The sequence below is a fragment of the Protopterus annectens genome, chromosome 10.part0, assembly GCF_019279795.1.
Source record: "Protopterus annectens isolate FY-2018-M chromosome 10.part0, PAN1.0, whole genome shotgun sequence".
Classification (NCBI taxonomy): domain Eukaryota; kingdom Metazoa; phylum Chordata; order Ceratodontiformes; family Protopteridae; genus Protopterus; species Protopterus annectens.
The window spans coordinates 1636000089-1636015521 of NC_056744.1; the positions used below are offsets into that span (position 1 = coordinate 1636000089).

General features: G+C 39.2%; 1 protein-coding gene across 1 annotated transcript in view; it reads right to left on the bottom strand.

Annotated features, from left to right (window-relative positions):
- Nucleotides 1-352: 352 nt before the first annotated feature.
- TNFRSF12A (TNF receptor superfamily member 12A) overlaps nucleotides 353-15433 on the bottom strand; it is a 123919-nt gene continuing 108838 nt past the window's right edge. The window contains exon 5 of the mRNA XM_044086350.1: nucleotides 353-2817. Coding sequence (XP_043942285.1) covers nucleotides 2805-2817 — 13 coding nt within the window. The 3' untranslated portion in view covers nucleotides 353-2804. The remainder of the gene's footprint in view (nucleotides 2818-15433) is intronic.

Here is a 15433-nt window from a genome sequence, read left to right on the forward strand (position 1 = left end):
CCTTATCTTCTCTCACACAACCAAGGGTGAAGCAAAATCCTGAGATTCTTAACGATTTGAGGGGAATTCCAGTTTTTTATTTCCTTTGAATGGGATTTGTTACTTCCTAAAGTTTTGCCCTTTATTAATGCATCATTGAATTGTGTATTAGCACATATTTGCCCCAGGCTTTGTATGAATCAGTATCTAAACATGAATATAACTACCCTGAGTCACCTTCTCTTCTCAGGAAGAATAATTAGCAATTTACTGAACAGCACTACCTGGCAAAACAATATTGTTACTAGCACTTGTTTTTCACTGTGCACTTTGCAGCAACATGTACTCCTTTCTTTACTTTCTGTTCCCTGAAAAAAAAAAAAAAAACTTCTGGATACCCTTTAGGATTCCACATGAAGCAGAATTTTAAAAGTGGAAAAAAGACATTTTTAACTGTACATTAGTACAATGACTTTTATCCTTTTTTCCTGTAGACAGACTGCATTGCCTATTAATTTTTTTTTCCCTAGCGATACTGCATCAGCTACTGATGAGTGCCGTTTGTCTCTCTCCACATCTAAAACATCTATGGTCAATTAGGAGAGGCATAAATGTCCAAAAATATGAATAATATTGCAGATAGACCAGTGGCTTCACACGCACCATGTTCACAGGTGTTTCTTCCACCATATCTGCTCCAAATTTTGGATGAGCAGACAAGCCATTTTGATATTTCCCATGATGCCACTGCTTGTCTTGTCACTATGCAGCCTGTCTGATCAACACATTTACTTAGACGCACTGTATGCATCCAGACTATGTGTTAGGAAATTGGAAATCCCATTTAATTTGAACACAAATATAGTCGAATAAAGTGCTCAAAGCTGCACGGACATGGAAAGGGTTAGATGTGCATGAATATCCACAAATGTTTAACTCTGCTGTTGTGTTTACTAGGCCTTGCACCACTTATCTTTCTCCGGGCAGAATGTGACCTCTGACCTTCTTCACTGTCTAAAGAGTTATGTTAATCAGATGCACTTTTTCAAGTGGTCAGTTAGAGATTTTAAACACTTACACAGACTAGAAATGTAGAGGCACTTAAAATAAAGTTAACCACATATGACACAGTACAATAAATTACTATACATTTCTTTATGTTATTGTTTGAATATTCTGTGTACATTGGTGAAACCTGTTACTTATTCCAAATTAAAAAAGGGTATGTGTGCTTAAAATAGACATGTTCTGTCTAGCTTGACCATACGCATACCAAAGAAGGTATAGCAGTTGTCAAAATATGGAATGCCAGGAGAGTTGAGGGTAGATGGGGGAAAACTGCAGTCAGTGACAAGACTATAAGAGGCATCTGTGCAACATATCAAAATTATTTTAACAAATGCTGTTCTCAAGAACATTGCCCTCCTGTTGTGTGTACAGAATTCAATTTCAGAGAAGATAGGGGAACATTGTAACTATTTCTCAATACGATGCACTGCGTACATTAATTTCATGCCACATTGAATAGCGGCGGCCTAGGTGATTTACAGGACTCCGACAAATGCCAGATGGGAAATTACTCACAATCCCCCCTCCCTAGCAGTATAAATAAACAGTTACCAAAAGTACAGAAAAGTAAGTGTACACAACAAATTAACAGACAAGATCTCACTACTTATTTTTCTGTTTTAAACCAATATGTCCAAGAGGATCCTTTGGCTCTACATCAGTTTTCACTCTTATTAAACCTGCATACTGAAAAATACATACTGTTGGCAGGAGTATACATTTTGCATTTAGTCCACCCAAGATCAATGTGCAATAAAGATTTTACACACTTTCAAAACACAGAACTAGACAAATTCAAACAGTCTTACCCCTAGCATTACCCAAAGCAACTAATGACCACTTGTAATGTTGACTGCATCTCTGTAACAGTCTACATACGAGATGGACCATAATACGAAATACAGTTACCTTCAGTTTGACTAGTCAGAATATTAAGACTACCTATGTTTTTATGGTAATGAGGGATCCTCTGTCCTTGTGTTGAAGTGCACTGGTACAAAGCTAGACTCAGTCTCTTAATTTCACTTCTGCCACCATCACCAATACTCTGCTCAGGATACAGGAGAGATCTTCAGATGAATCAGGGTTTGTGACACAGAATAGCACCTTCTTCAGGTAGTAATAGGTACTACAAGCTTGGGGAAAAGAAAAGCACAGCTAATGATTAAAAACTTTACAACTCATGCTTCATGTTGCAGTGGTAAATAGCTGGCAGACATTTATTTTGTGGTGCACTGCTGACAACATTGTGTGGAACAGGATTTAATGTGATCTCACATCTCACTGTGGACAGTAAAGAGGTGTACCCATCATTCTGTGGTTCTAGGATTGTGTTCCTCCAGCTAAGCCCCTGAATCACACCCTGAGATTTCTCCTGAGTGTTGCGTAAAGGATAAACACACCATCCACATTTCAAGCAGAGCTTCTTATGCTCCTACAAGCTGCTTCCTGCCACGTGTACTGTAAGCACCCATACAAACAAAGACTTGTGATCTATTGGACGAGTTTACACCTTAATTATTCATGTCAACAGCTTTGACCCTCACCAGGAGAAATCTTCGAATACTGTAGGCCTGCAGCACAGACACACTGTTCCCAATATATACATACATCGCTGTGCTCGCTGTCCCTGTTTTTCAAGGTGCAAACACTGTAAACATAGCAGCATCGTCATTCCTCCTCTTTACCATCCTTCGGTGTGCGATTCATTTTGCTGTCAGTCATTCGTGTCTTTTTCCTTTTCTTCTACATTTACTTTAAGCAGTGCCTCTAGAAGTGAAAGAGGTGAGAAGAAAGAATATGAAAAAACCTGTTTCATCCAACACTGTTCTCATGCAATGACAATGCAATAGTTAGCATTACAAAATGACAAGAAAAAAAAAGCTAGCAGTTGCACTGGATGAAAGAAAATCACGTGGCAGTGTCTTATAATCTCAACATACAATACAGTGACATTTTTAGTCACACTTTTCTCCTTCAAAAATCGTTTTAGCGACAATTTATTTTACAAGTGCAATAAATCACTGCAGGCTGACTGAAAGGATAATGATGCATCCAAGAGGCATGAGGACACTTGTCTGCTGCGACATATGTCAGTATTCCTAAAGGCATACTTTGTTTTGGCTTAGTCATACTGTGTCTGTGTTGTTGTCCATTACTTGTATAGTGCAGAAAGGACTAGTTTGTTCATCAGTTTCTGCTCCCATTTACATCTAATTCTGTGATATGTCAGCCATTACCCATCATACCTTGCAGATGGTGCAAGGAGACAGAAGTCTCAGACAGAATTCCATTCCATCACAGGGTGTATATATTCACACAGAGACACACACACACACACACACACACACACACACACACACACACACACACACACACACACACACACACACACACACACACACACACACACACACACACGCACACACACACACACACACACACACACACACACACACACACACACACACACACACACACACACACACAAACACACACACACACACACACACAAACACACGCAAACACACACACACACACACACACACACACACACACACACACACACACACACACACACACACACACACACACACACACACAGACACACACACACACACACACACACACACACACACACACACACACACACACACACACACACACACACACACACACACACACACGTTCGTGCATGCACTTGAGCAGGATAATTTAATATCACTAGTCAAGACTCCCAGTATGTCTTTGGAGTGCAGTTGGCAAGCAAAGACTGGAGTACAAACACAACAAATCATGGTAAGAATGTGTGTAAACCTCCCAAGAATAAAACAGGGGTTCAGTTACTGAATGCTGCAATGCTAACACTGAGCCACCATGCTGCTCCATCAGAAGAATCAGTTTGGCCTAAGTATGAAAGATCCTGATGCAAATACAATGTCCCCAACAAGGGAAAGAAATAGGTGCATATTATATTCTCCTGAGAACCATTATTAGATTGATAAATGAAGAACTCAGTTTTAAAATATATCGATCTCTTATGTTTTTGGCAAAAGTGGAATAATCACCCACCATCCTTGGGAAATGGCAAAGACTGTGAGGAAAGACATTAGATAACTTCTCTCCATACTGAGCCTTACGATGCCAATTGTGGATGCAGGTGTGTTATATGAATTACAAATCATTGTGCCAACACCCAATATGGTTCAAATACCACTTGTAATCATGTCTTTGTTTTCACATGAGGAATGTGTTGGGGGGGGGGGTGACAGAATGGCTAAGGTACTAACCTCATAGACACGAAGTACAGGTTTTGAGTCGCACCTTTGGTCAATATCTGGTTATTGGCAAGGCATGCAATGGTCAGTCAAGTGTTTACTTACAAATATAACTTTTCAACTGTTTTCTTTAAACAGACTCTAAAATGCTCCTTTATTTCACTTCACACAAACTAAAGGTAAAACTGAAAGTACTTGAGGTGAAAAATAACAGGACTCAGATCTTTACTTATTAAGGCAGCAACATCAAAGTTATCACTGGTGACCTTTTGTGCTTTAAGATACCACTATACTACTACTACTCACAACACTCAGCTCCCCTCCCACCAACTCAAGAACCATCCCTATACACCCCCCACATATTCTATCAACTATATTACTCAAACAAAAAGCATCCCTACAACTTAACATAGTAACCTTCCCACCATACCTATTACCCACAGAGCACAATCATAAAGTTTCCCTAATAAACAAACACATTCAAAAACTGAGAAAACTAATAACCTCATGCATATCAAAACTAGCCCTAAGTGGAGACATCCACCCCATCCCTGGCCCCACCATCTCCAACCCCACTCTTCATAATCAGACTAGAAACCACAACTTCTCCCAAATCACAGCCAATAGAAAGCCAAGTGACCTCATTCTACTAAGCCTAAATATTAGAAGTATATCCAACAAGGCCCATGAACTCCATGCTACCATAGACTTGCACTCCCCAGATATAGTCATTCTGACAGAAACCTGGCTAAAACCTCACATTACCAGTGAGCAAATCCTCCCTACCGGTTACGGCATACTAAGAGTAGACCGGCTAAACAAGAAAGGAGGGATGTAGCTATAATATTTAAACAGCATCTAAACATCCAGATCTTAAAATCATCAGCTCCACAAATAGGCAATGAAGAAATAATATATACCAACCTCAAAATAAACCAAAACCAAACCATCAACATAACTGGATGCTACTTCCCACCTGGCCAAAACATCCCTCCACCAGAAAACCTCCTCAGCTGGACTATCCACCATCTCCCCCAAGAAACTATAATTTTAGGTGATTTCAATACTGACTGGCAATCCTGTTCTGGCAACCATCCAACCCTTCAAAACCTTCATGGCTTCACCCAACTAGTTCACTCGCCAACCAGGATAAATAAAAACTCCAGCAAGCACACTACCCTGGACTGGATACTAGTCAGTAAGAGCCCCCAGTCATATAGAATAGGCTGCTTACCAGATAGCCTCAGTGATCACTCCCCAACATTCCTACTCAAAAAACACCTATACCAAGTTAAACTTGTCATCTACCATCAAATACGTAAAAAACTAAACTTTAACCCACTCACATTCATCTCATCCCTCAAAGAATGTAACTGGCATCCTCTAAAGTACTTCAGTCTTGATGATGCAGTTGAATTTTTTAATACTACCTTCCTGAGCATCCTTAATTACCACGCTCCCATAAGACTTTCCAGAGCCAAAGCACAACCCTCCCCATGGCTAGAGAAAACCACTAGGTCAGAAATGAAAAACAGGGATAAAGCCTGGGAGCAGTGGCGCAAAACCAAAACCCCCTCAACTAGACTGAAATTCCTAGAACTATGCAATAGAGTCAAAAAGCTAATAAACAGGACAAATTCTAATACTACCAGTCTGCCCTAGACTCCTCCCATCACAACCCCAAATAATTCTGGTCCTCCATAAACTTCATCCTCCACCTAGGTAAAGTCAGTACCCCTCCTCCTAACATCCCTCATGCCTCCACAAATATTGCTACCTCATTCAACACACACTTCACACAAACCATACTATCACTAGCTAGACAACACAACCCCCTTCCCTCCAACTGACACCTTCAACTAGTAATCTCCCCACTGTCTTCTCTTTTTCTCCTGTTCCTACCTCCAACATAAAAAAACTCTTAACTAAACTTAAGCCCACAAAATTAGCAGCAGACAACCTTCCAAGTGAATACCTACAAATTGCAGCTGATGCTCTAGCCTACCCAGTATCCATCTTGATTAACCGATCTCTGTCAGAAAGTTACATTCTCACACTATGGAAAGTATCACGTATAATTCCCCTCCACAAAGGTGGCCCCTCCACAGAACTAACCAATTACCGCTCTATAGCTATTCTCTCTCCACTCTCCAAAATATTAGAGAGATGCATTCACTCTCAGGTCTCAGACTACCTCCTTACTAACAACCTCCTTAACAATACTCAGCATGGTTTCCGACCAAACCATAGCACCACCACTGCCTTACTCTCCTTTACTAACACTATCCTTCAGCATAAAAACAATGGCTATCTCTCCTCTGCTACTTTCCTAGACCTATCTAAAGCATTCAACATGGTCCCACACAAACAACTCATTTCTGTCCTCAATAACCTGTCCTTCTTTCACTCAATCACCAACTGGTTTCAGAGTTACCTGTCTGACCTCCAACAATCCGTTGTATGGCAGAATGACATATCTCCCCAACTACCTGTCTCTATAGGGTTTCCCCAAGGATCCATCCTTGGACCCCTACTCTTCTCTATTTTCACCAATAATCTAGCCTCTGCCACCAAACATGGCACACTCATACAATACGCAGATGACTCAACCATCATCTGCTCAGCCCAGTCCCTACCCAAACTGCAAAAAGTCACACAGGAAGCCTTTTTCTCTGTTGAAACTTGGTTATCTGATGCCCAATTAATACTCAACCCAAACAAAACTAAACTACTCATCTTCCAACCCGCCAAACATACTCAAAACAACTCTCACTTTAACATCACAGCAAAAGACAACACCACTATACACCCAACAGAACACACCAAATTGCTAGGAGTGGAAATAGACAAACTAAAATTTGACATTCACATATCCATGACCATAAAAAAGTCCACAAAAAAACTAGGAGCATTATAGAGAAATAAGCAACTTCTCACCAAAGCAGCAAAGATTTCTGCAGCAAATTCCCACCTTATCTCCACCCTACTTTATGACTCTCCAATATATACCAACCTAAGGCAATGCGATCTAAACAAGCTAGAGACCTGCTACAACAAAATTGCCAAATTCGCCACAGGGGCATCCTACTGTAGTCACCACTGTCTCTCACTTGCTGAACTGGGCTGGCTTGAACTCCCTCACCTTCTTCAATGGTATCAACTCACACTCGTCCACAAACTAGTAAACCATCCACTAAAAGTCCCATCCCTCCAGAATCTACTCCAACCCTATTGCACCACCAGACCACTAAGATCCAGCAACAAAAATCACTTACAGGTCACTAAAGCCAATAACTGCTGGAGAAGCACTATTCTCTTGCGCCATAGCCAAATTATGGAACTCCCTCCCACCCACAATTACCTCCGTACCATCATGCACCCACTTCAAAACTTTACTAAAAGCGCACCTAAAAACATGCTGGCTATGCCCTTGCAACTCCCCCTCTAATATCACCCACCCTAACCACCCACTACCTTTCTTTCCACCCCACTAACTACTTTGGTTATAGCAAGCTTGGATGCTCATAAGCCTAACTACTTATTATACAGCAGGAACTTCTTATTGTAATAATTGTTAATGTCTGTTATGTACTTCATAGGTGATAAAGATTATAGTTGTCTACTGATGTACTATGTTCTTCATCTGTAACTATGTTTGTAATTGTTAATTGCTATGTTGATCAAATTGTTAATTGCTATGTAAATCCATTGTAACTACTGTCTGTATATTTTAACCGTGGAGCTTTTCTCCCCGGGCCTCCGCTGAAAATGGACCTACGTCCAGTCGGACACTCCCGGTCAACAAATGTAAATAAATAAATAAATAGTCTTTATAAAGACATATTACACATATGTGACCTTTAGAAATGCAGCTGATGGCAAAGAACCGTACGTTCATCAATTGCTATGACCTAATGTGAAGTGCAATATCCAGATATTCACAAGGGCCTAACCAATTGCATGTGGCCATTTTCATAACCATGATTTCTAGATTCCACTTTGTTACAAAATACCAGATCAGTAGTATATGTTCTAAATTCTGACATTGGCTAGAGGGGCTGACCATCTTAAAGCACACGTGATCCATCCCCTCTTTCAAATGTTAAATATCACACGTCATTCTGAGGTAGCCGTATTATATTATATTTATAGGATTATAACAGCTAAGAACAAAAATATACAGCAATAAAACTCAATAGACCGTAAAACAGGTTGAAGTAAAAAAGAACAAGCTTTTTCAATGAAGTATACATGACTGAACCACACAAGAATTAAAACATTTTTGCAGAGGGCAAAGCCCCTGTATCCCCATATGTAGGGCAATCCCCTGAAACCTAAATAAAACAACTCTATGGTTACAACAGCTCAAAGAAAGGTCACAATGTCTGAAAAATGTAAAGCAGGCTGCTCATACTTCACAACTTCTCTGCAGAAGAAATCTAGACAAAGCTAAAAAGGATGCCCAAAAAATCAATGACTGTCATTACGTATTACCTTAACACACTTGAAAAAAGTTAACAGAACAGATTTTCCATCAACTTGAATGATCACAACAAAATGGCGTAGAAACAAATAACTTCAGTTCGGCATTATTGCAGATTGCACAAATAGGCATTCACTCACTTTCCCTTTGCTCAAACTATATAACTTCAAAGCCTTTTGCTTTTACCTGCATTCACCCATACTGATCGCAAGCTACATCTATATTATGTATGTATAAAACAATAAAATATTTTTGTACTTTTCAACAATGCATTTCAAGATATTGCACACTGCATTGATATTATCCAGTAATTTACTTGCTTAATGCCCATTTTCACACCTTCAGAAATCCAAATTAGTGTTAACCTGTGGAATACACTTTTTTTGTAATTGAAAATTCGTAGACCTGTAGTTACTTTTCCCTTCTTGGGTCATATTTGTTACCTCTATGCAAGTCCCGTACCCTAGACATTTTTCTACAACTGCTAGAAAGTCCCATATAAGTAATCTAGAACTTAAAAGCACAGCCTATAGAAAGCATAAGGCTTTCAGTGAAAGAATGTTGTTGTTGTCTTTTGGCTTTTCCCGGTTAGGGGTCGCCACAGCGGAACTCTGGTCTGCTAATGATTTGCAGTAGATTTTGACGAACGCTGAGGTGCTAGCTCGACATTCAACCTTCAATGAAGGCACGCCCATTTATGCATGTCTTTTGAATGCCCACCCAACCGCGGGGAGGACATGCAGACTCCACACAGAAGGCACTCCTCACCCTCTAGCCGAGAATCGAACGGGAGAACCTCTTGCTGTGAGGCAACAACGCTACCGCTGTACCACCATGAAAGAATATTATTCCATAATGAACTGTTCCTATTCTGTAATTACTTCATACAGAACTCTTATAAATTGCTTAGATGTGCCAAAATACATTTCAGTGCGACTTCAGGGATCTTTTCCTGCATTGTTCATGCTATCAAAATGATTCTCAATAAATTATGAAGTGCTTTGATATGCTCTGTACAAGAATGAATGAAAAGGTTAATTAAATTTTCTCTTACTCTACACTGATCTTTACTTACACTGAATTATTTTATCATTGGAACCAGTGACAGCTGGTTATGTAACTGGAAATAATTTTGGCAACAAACGTTTGACTTACGGCAGTAGCATGAAATCACGAAACTAGAGACTTGGTCTGGGATCCTGCTGTGATCTTTGCTTTGTTAATAAATTTGGGAGGTATGTGGAAGTAATGCTCTGTTTGTGTCGAATGTTATTTTGGCACAATATGTTTCGAGTCTTTTCCTTCAGTGGTTTCCAAAACATGTCTCACTGTATTCAACTGTTTTAAATTAGGGCTTGAGTGCTGCAGGTAAAGCAAGGAACCCTGTTTACAGCATTCACAAAAAGGTCTATATATCGAACACCTCTCCATCGACAAGAAACCATCGAAATTCACTTCTGCGAATCATGGAATTTTCCCTAGGGCAATGTAACAATTGCCCTGTACCACAAACTGCACTAAATTAAACTCACCCAAGTGAGTGGCTTTTCCCCCACATCCCCTAACTATATATACCAACTCTGAGATCGCACTACAGTGGGGAAAAGGGCAATGTTGTGGAGCTGGCTAGCTAACTCCTTACCCTAGGAAAAAGTCTGCAATTCGCAGAAGTGAATTTCGACGGTTTCATGTTGATGGAGAGGTGTTCAATGTAAAGGTCTTTCGATGTAGTAATATAGATGTTTGACAAACAGGAGGCTATAAGATGCTGAGTGTCAGTGCATGGAAGATATTTGGATCCTCCTGTGGAGTTCCTTTAGGACATATAAAATCCACTCCAATAACAATCAGACCAGCTAGACGATCTGCTGTTTACCAGGGAAGGAGGACCAGCAATGAAAGTGGTAAAATCAGAAACACTGTCTTGTAATTGGTTAACCCACAGAAAGGAAAAGGTACTGCAAAAATAGACCATGATGCAACTCTCATCACCGAGTTGTGGTTGTTGTCTGACACTAGGAAAAGAGTTACACAGTCTGTGTGAAAGTGTGTTGTTTTGTGGGTGACTGCAAAGCTGACACGTCACCTCTGTTTTCTCACAAAGCAAGACACCAGTGACCAGATCATGAACAGATGCGGATACATATTTTAATGCTCTGAACCACCGAAAGGCAGAGCTTTTAATGCTCTGAACCACCTAAATGCAGAGCTACTTTAGTAATGAAGACACTGGGGAATGTAATAGTCCATTCTGCAAGAATCTCAATACAACTGCAAACATTATTTCTCCTGACGGATGCCAGTTTTGTCAAGATTACTACCCCCACCAAAAATAAATAAATAAAAGGATGATCTACAGAATCAGTCAGACAGAGACGACAAAACAGTATGCTTTTTAAGAGAGCTTTAAAATCATTTCTTGTCTCAGAAGTGTGAAACCCTGATTTGTACAGTAAACTAGCTTTGCAGATAGTGAGAGTAATGGCTATTTACTAGTGGACAGAGAGACAGAGAGTGAGAGAGAGATCAGTTGGATAAATGAGGTATATTAAAGAGATATAGTTTATTAACTAGCTTTGCAGATGGTGACAGTAATGGTTATTTACTAGTAGAGAAAGAGAGAGAGAGAGAGACTGAGAGAGGGTCAGTTGGATAAATGAGGTGTATTAAAAAGAGATATAGTTTGCAGCTCTAATGACTTCCTGGGTGGACATGTGGGACCTTATGAATGCTTAAAATAAACAAATGAAGAAAGAAGAAAGAGTATTTTGTCAGTGTGGCATGGTTGACAGCCCTTGTGGGTGTGATACATATTAAGACACAAATTGTTGTTTCTTGTCCATTTGTCACTCTAAGTGGGTTATTATTGCTCTTCAACAGTGTGGCTTTTTTTACAAGGAAACAGAAATGTTAGCATTCACGTTGCATAGTTCCCTACAATGGAGAAGACGTTAACGTTCACTGTGTATGAAAAATTAAAATCTGGTTCACTATTATACTGTTGCCCATGAGTACTTAGCATGCAGCTGTGTTGGTGTAACACAGAACATCCAGTTAGTTTGATGTCGGAAGTAAGTTAGTTTCAGACTGGTGTACATACCCGAATTAAGCTGCATGTTTGTATTTGCAGCTTCAGTTTTCATTTTCATCTCTGAACATTTCCTAAATGAGATCTGAATTATTGGACTGTCTTTTATAGACAGAACAACAGTTATTGGCAATGTTGGCTAATAACTTTATTTTCTAAATTATGGATCCAGCATAAAAATGCATACTCGGCAGCTCTGTTCCATTGAGATAAAGTTGTATTTTCATTACAAAAAAAAAAAAAAAAAACACTTTGTTGGGTCTGCTTTATGCTAAAACATAACAGCTGGTAAAAACAGTTTATTGCACTTTGAAGTTTATTAGTCCTGTTTTTGATTTATATGGGCTTCTGGCAAACTGCAGAGATTTTCAGCAAGCTACCTGTCTGTAGTTTGTAACTGACCCACTTGACCTCCAGTGCATGCATGGGTATCTTCAAAATAATGGTCCAAAGATGAGCAGAAGTGTTTAGTAAACCAACTTTTTTGTCATAAAATCGGTAGAAGACAGATGGGTGACAATCTCAATGCAGTAACATTTCTAGCAGAAATCTGACATTATGTTTCCTTCCCTTAGAAATACTGGGTTTCTTATAAAGTAATCAACATTTCTTTTCATTTTATTTTTTCAACTGAGATATATAATGTTGGGTTTCAGATTTTTTTAGTGAACTTAGCTTATGGCTTCACTTTTTACTGGAAAATTATACTCATAAATCCACTGAAGTCTGAGCAGTCTTATTAGACTGTAATTTTTCTGTGGGACCCTAGTTCTAATCTTTGTACTGCCTGGAAATGTACTTACATGTGTAAAAGGAAGGAAGGGTTTTAACCATTGAATCCCACTCTCTTTAACATTTATTTAAATAATAAAACAATAATAAGAATAGTATTTGGTGTGGTACTGTGCTTTTTCCCAAGAGGGTGTTAGCTAACATTTTCTTTATATACCAAAATCTGAATGCAATATGCCACCACAGAAAACAACCACAAAAAAGTGAATTTTTACAGGATGAAAGTGAGTATCACCATCTGCAGTGGTATGTAATTTGCTACACATTTAGACATAAGGGGTGCAAAGGTACTTTTTTAGTTTAAGATATCAGAAATATATACATATATAAATATAGAATACATATTTGTGGTTGAAAGTTCATTTTAGCGAACAGAAAAGAAGCCTGCATGTGTGATCGAAAATCAGCTGATCACACATACCATTTTTTTTCTGTGCAAGAATGTGGTACACTGGGGATCAGGGAATTTGCTCTTTCCTCTATGTATTACAATTATGGAGTTGGTATACATAATTAGCAGGGAGGTGTGGGGGGATGTTTAAACATGTTTTTTTCAATTTATTTGCTTTTTGAGCATTCGTGCTTGATCAGTTTAGGTTTGCTGTTTTTAAATGCAGTGACATGCATACATGTATATATTTATATATATGTATGTGTATATATATATATATATATATATATATATATATATATATATATATATATATATCATCACAACACCGTACCGAACCACAAAAACCACCGTGGCAATAAACAAGTAGTAAAAGTCAATCCTAGATGTCGCCACAGTAGTTACCAAGTTGCTAGTTAATTTCCAACTCTTTGACGAGATGAAGAAACAAGTGTCAATATCACTGCTACAGTACGATAATGCTTCAAACCACGAACAACTAGTCCAATGAGTATTTTTATTGTTGTAAGTACTTTCACCTTTCGGCTTCTTCAGACAAGACAACAATTATAAAACATTCAAATTTAAATAGTCCCCCTTCAAGGCCAATTGGTCAATGACTTACAATAAACATTCCGTCACTTCCTTCATTCAAAAATGTACTCTTTCAGTACATCAATTCATCTCAGTTAAGTTATTAAAAACAAAACACTTGATAAATATAGAAAACATATCTATAAAGTGTTAAACTCATGTGTTTACAGTTCCAAATATTTTATCATAAAGCCTAAGAAATCCGAATGCAATTCGATCTATAAAGTGCTAGTGCATTCATAAAAAGATATTAATAGCAAGTAGACCTATGCTCTGTAGAGTCATACAATAAAAATTAAAAATATTGAACGTAGGTATAAAACTAGTGGAGATTGCGACAGCATTCATCAAAGTGTCGAGCTCTCATCAAGTGCGCCAGAAACTTTTCTTTAACATTTACCTTTACGGAATTGATATCCGAATGCAATTCAATCCATAAAGTGCAAGTGCAGTCATAAAAATACTTCATTAACTAACAGACCTATGCTCTATAAAATCACGCCATGAAAATTAAGAATATGGAACATAAATACTAAAAACTAATGGAGATTGCGACAGCATTCATCCAAGTGTCAGCCTCTCATCTAGTGTGCCAGACACTTTTCTATAGCATTGTCTATATAAGTCAGGAGTGGTAGAGAAGTATGTAAGAGTGGTACAAGACGTACGAGGGCAGTGTGACAGTTGTGAGGTCTGTGGCTGAAGTGAAGTTTGCATTCAAGGTGGAGGTGGGATTACATCAAAGATCCGCTCTGAGCCCTTTCTTATTTACAATGGTGATGCACAGGTTGACAGACGAGATCAGACAGGAGTCCCCATGGACTATGACTTTGTGGATGACATTGTGATCTGTAGTGAGAGTAGGGAACAGGTGGAGGAGACCCTGGAGAGGTGGATATATGCTCTAGAGAGGAGATGAATGAAGGTCAGCAGGACTAAGACAGAACATATGTGTGAGAATGAGAGGGGGGATAGAGGAACGACGATGATGCAGGGAGTAGAGGCGGCGAAGGTGGATGAGTTTAAATACTTGGGATCAACAGTTCAGAGTTATGGTGAGTGTGTAAAAGAGGTTTAGAAGAGAGTGCAGGCAGGATGGAGTGGGTGGAGAAGAGTATTAGGAGTGATGTGTGACAGACGGGTACCAATAAGAGTGAAAGGGAAGGTCTACAAGATGGTAGTGAGACCAGCTGTGTTATATGGGTTGGAGACAGTGACACCGACAAAAAGACAGGAGTCAGAGCTGGAGGTGGCAGAGTTAACAATGTTAGAATTTGCACTGGGTGTGACGAGAGTGGACAAGAATAGAAATGAGTATATCAGAGGGTCAGTTCAGGTTGTACAGTTTGTTTGGAGACAAAGCCAGACAGGCAAGATTGCATTGATTTGGACATGTGCTGAGGAGGGATGCTGGGTATATTGGGAGAAGGATGCTAAGGATGGAGCTGCCATGTAAGAGGAAAAGAGGAAGCCTGAAGATAAGGTTTATGGATGTGGTGAGAGAGGACATGCAGGTGGTTGGTGTGACAGAACAAGATGCAGAGAACAGGAAGAAATGGAAACGGATGATCCGCTGTGACGACCCCTAAAGGGAGCAGCCCAAGGAATACATTAGTATTATGACCAAAACATCTTTGTTTATGTACTTATTTCAACTTGTTAACTGGGTAAGAGAATTGACTCCAACAAGGATTTCATCCATGACCTAGGTCATCAGGCAAGTGACAAATATATACAGTAAATACAGTGTTACAATCAGT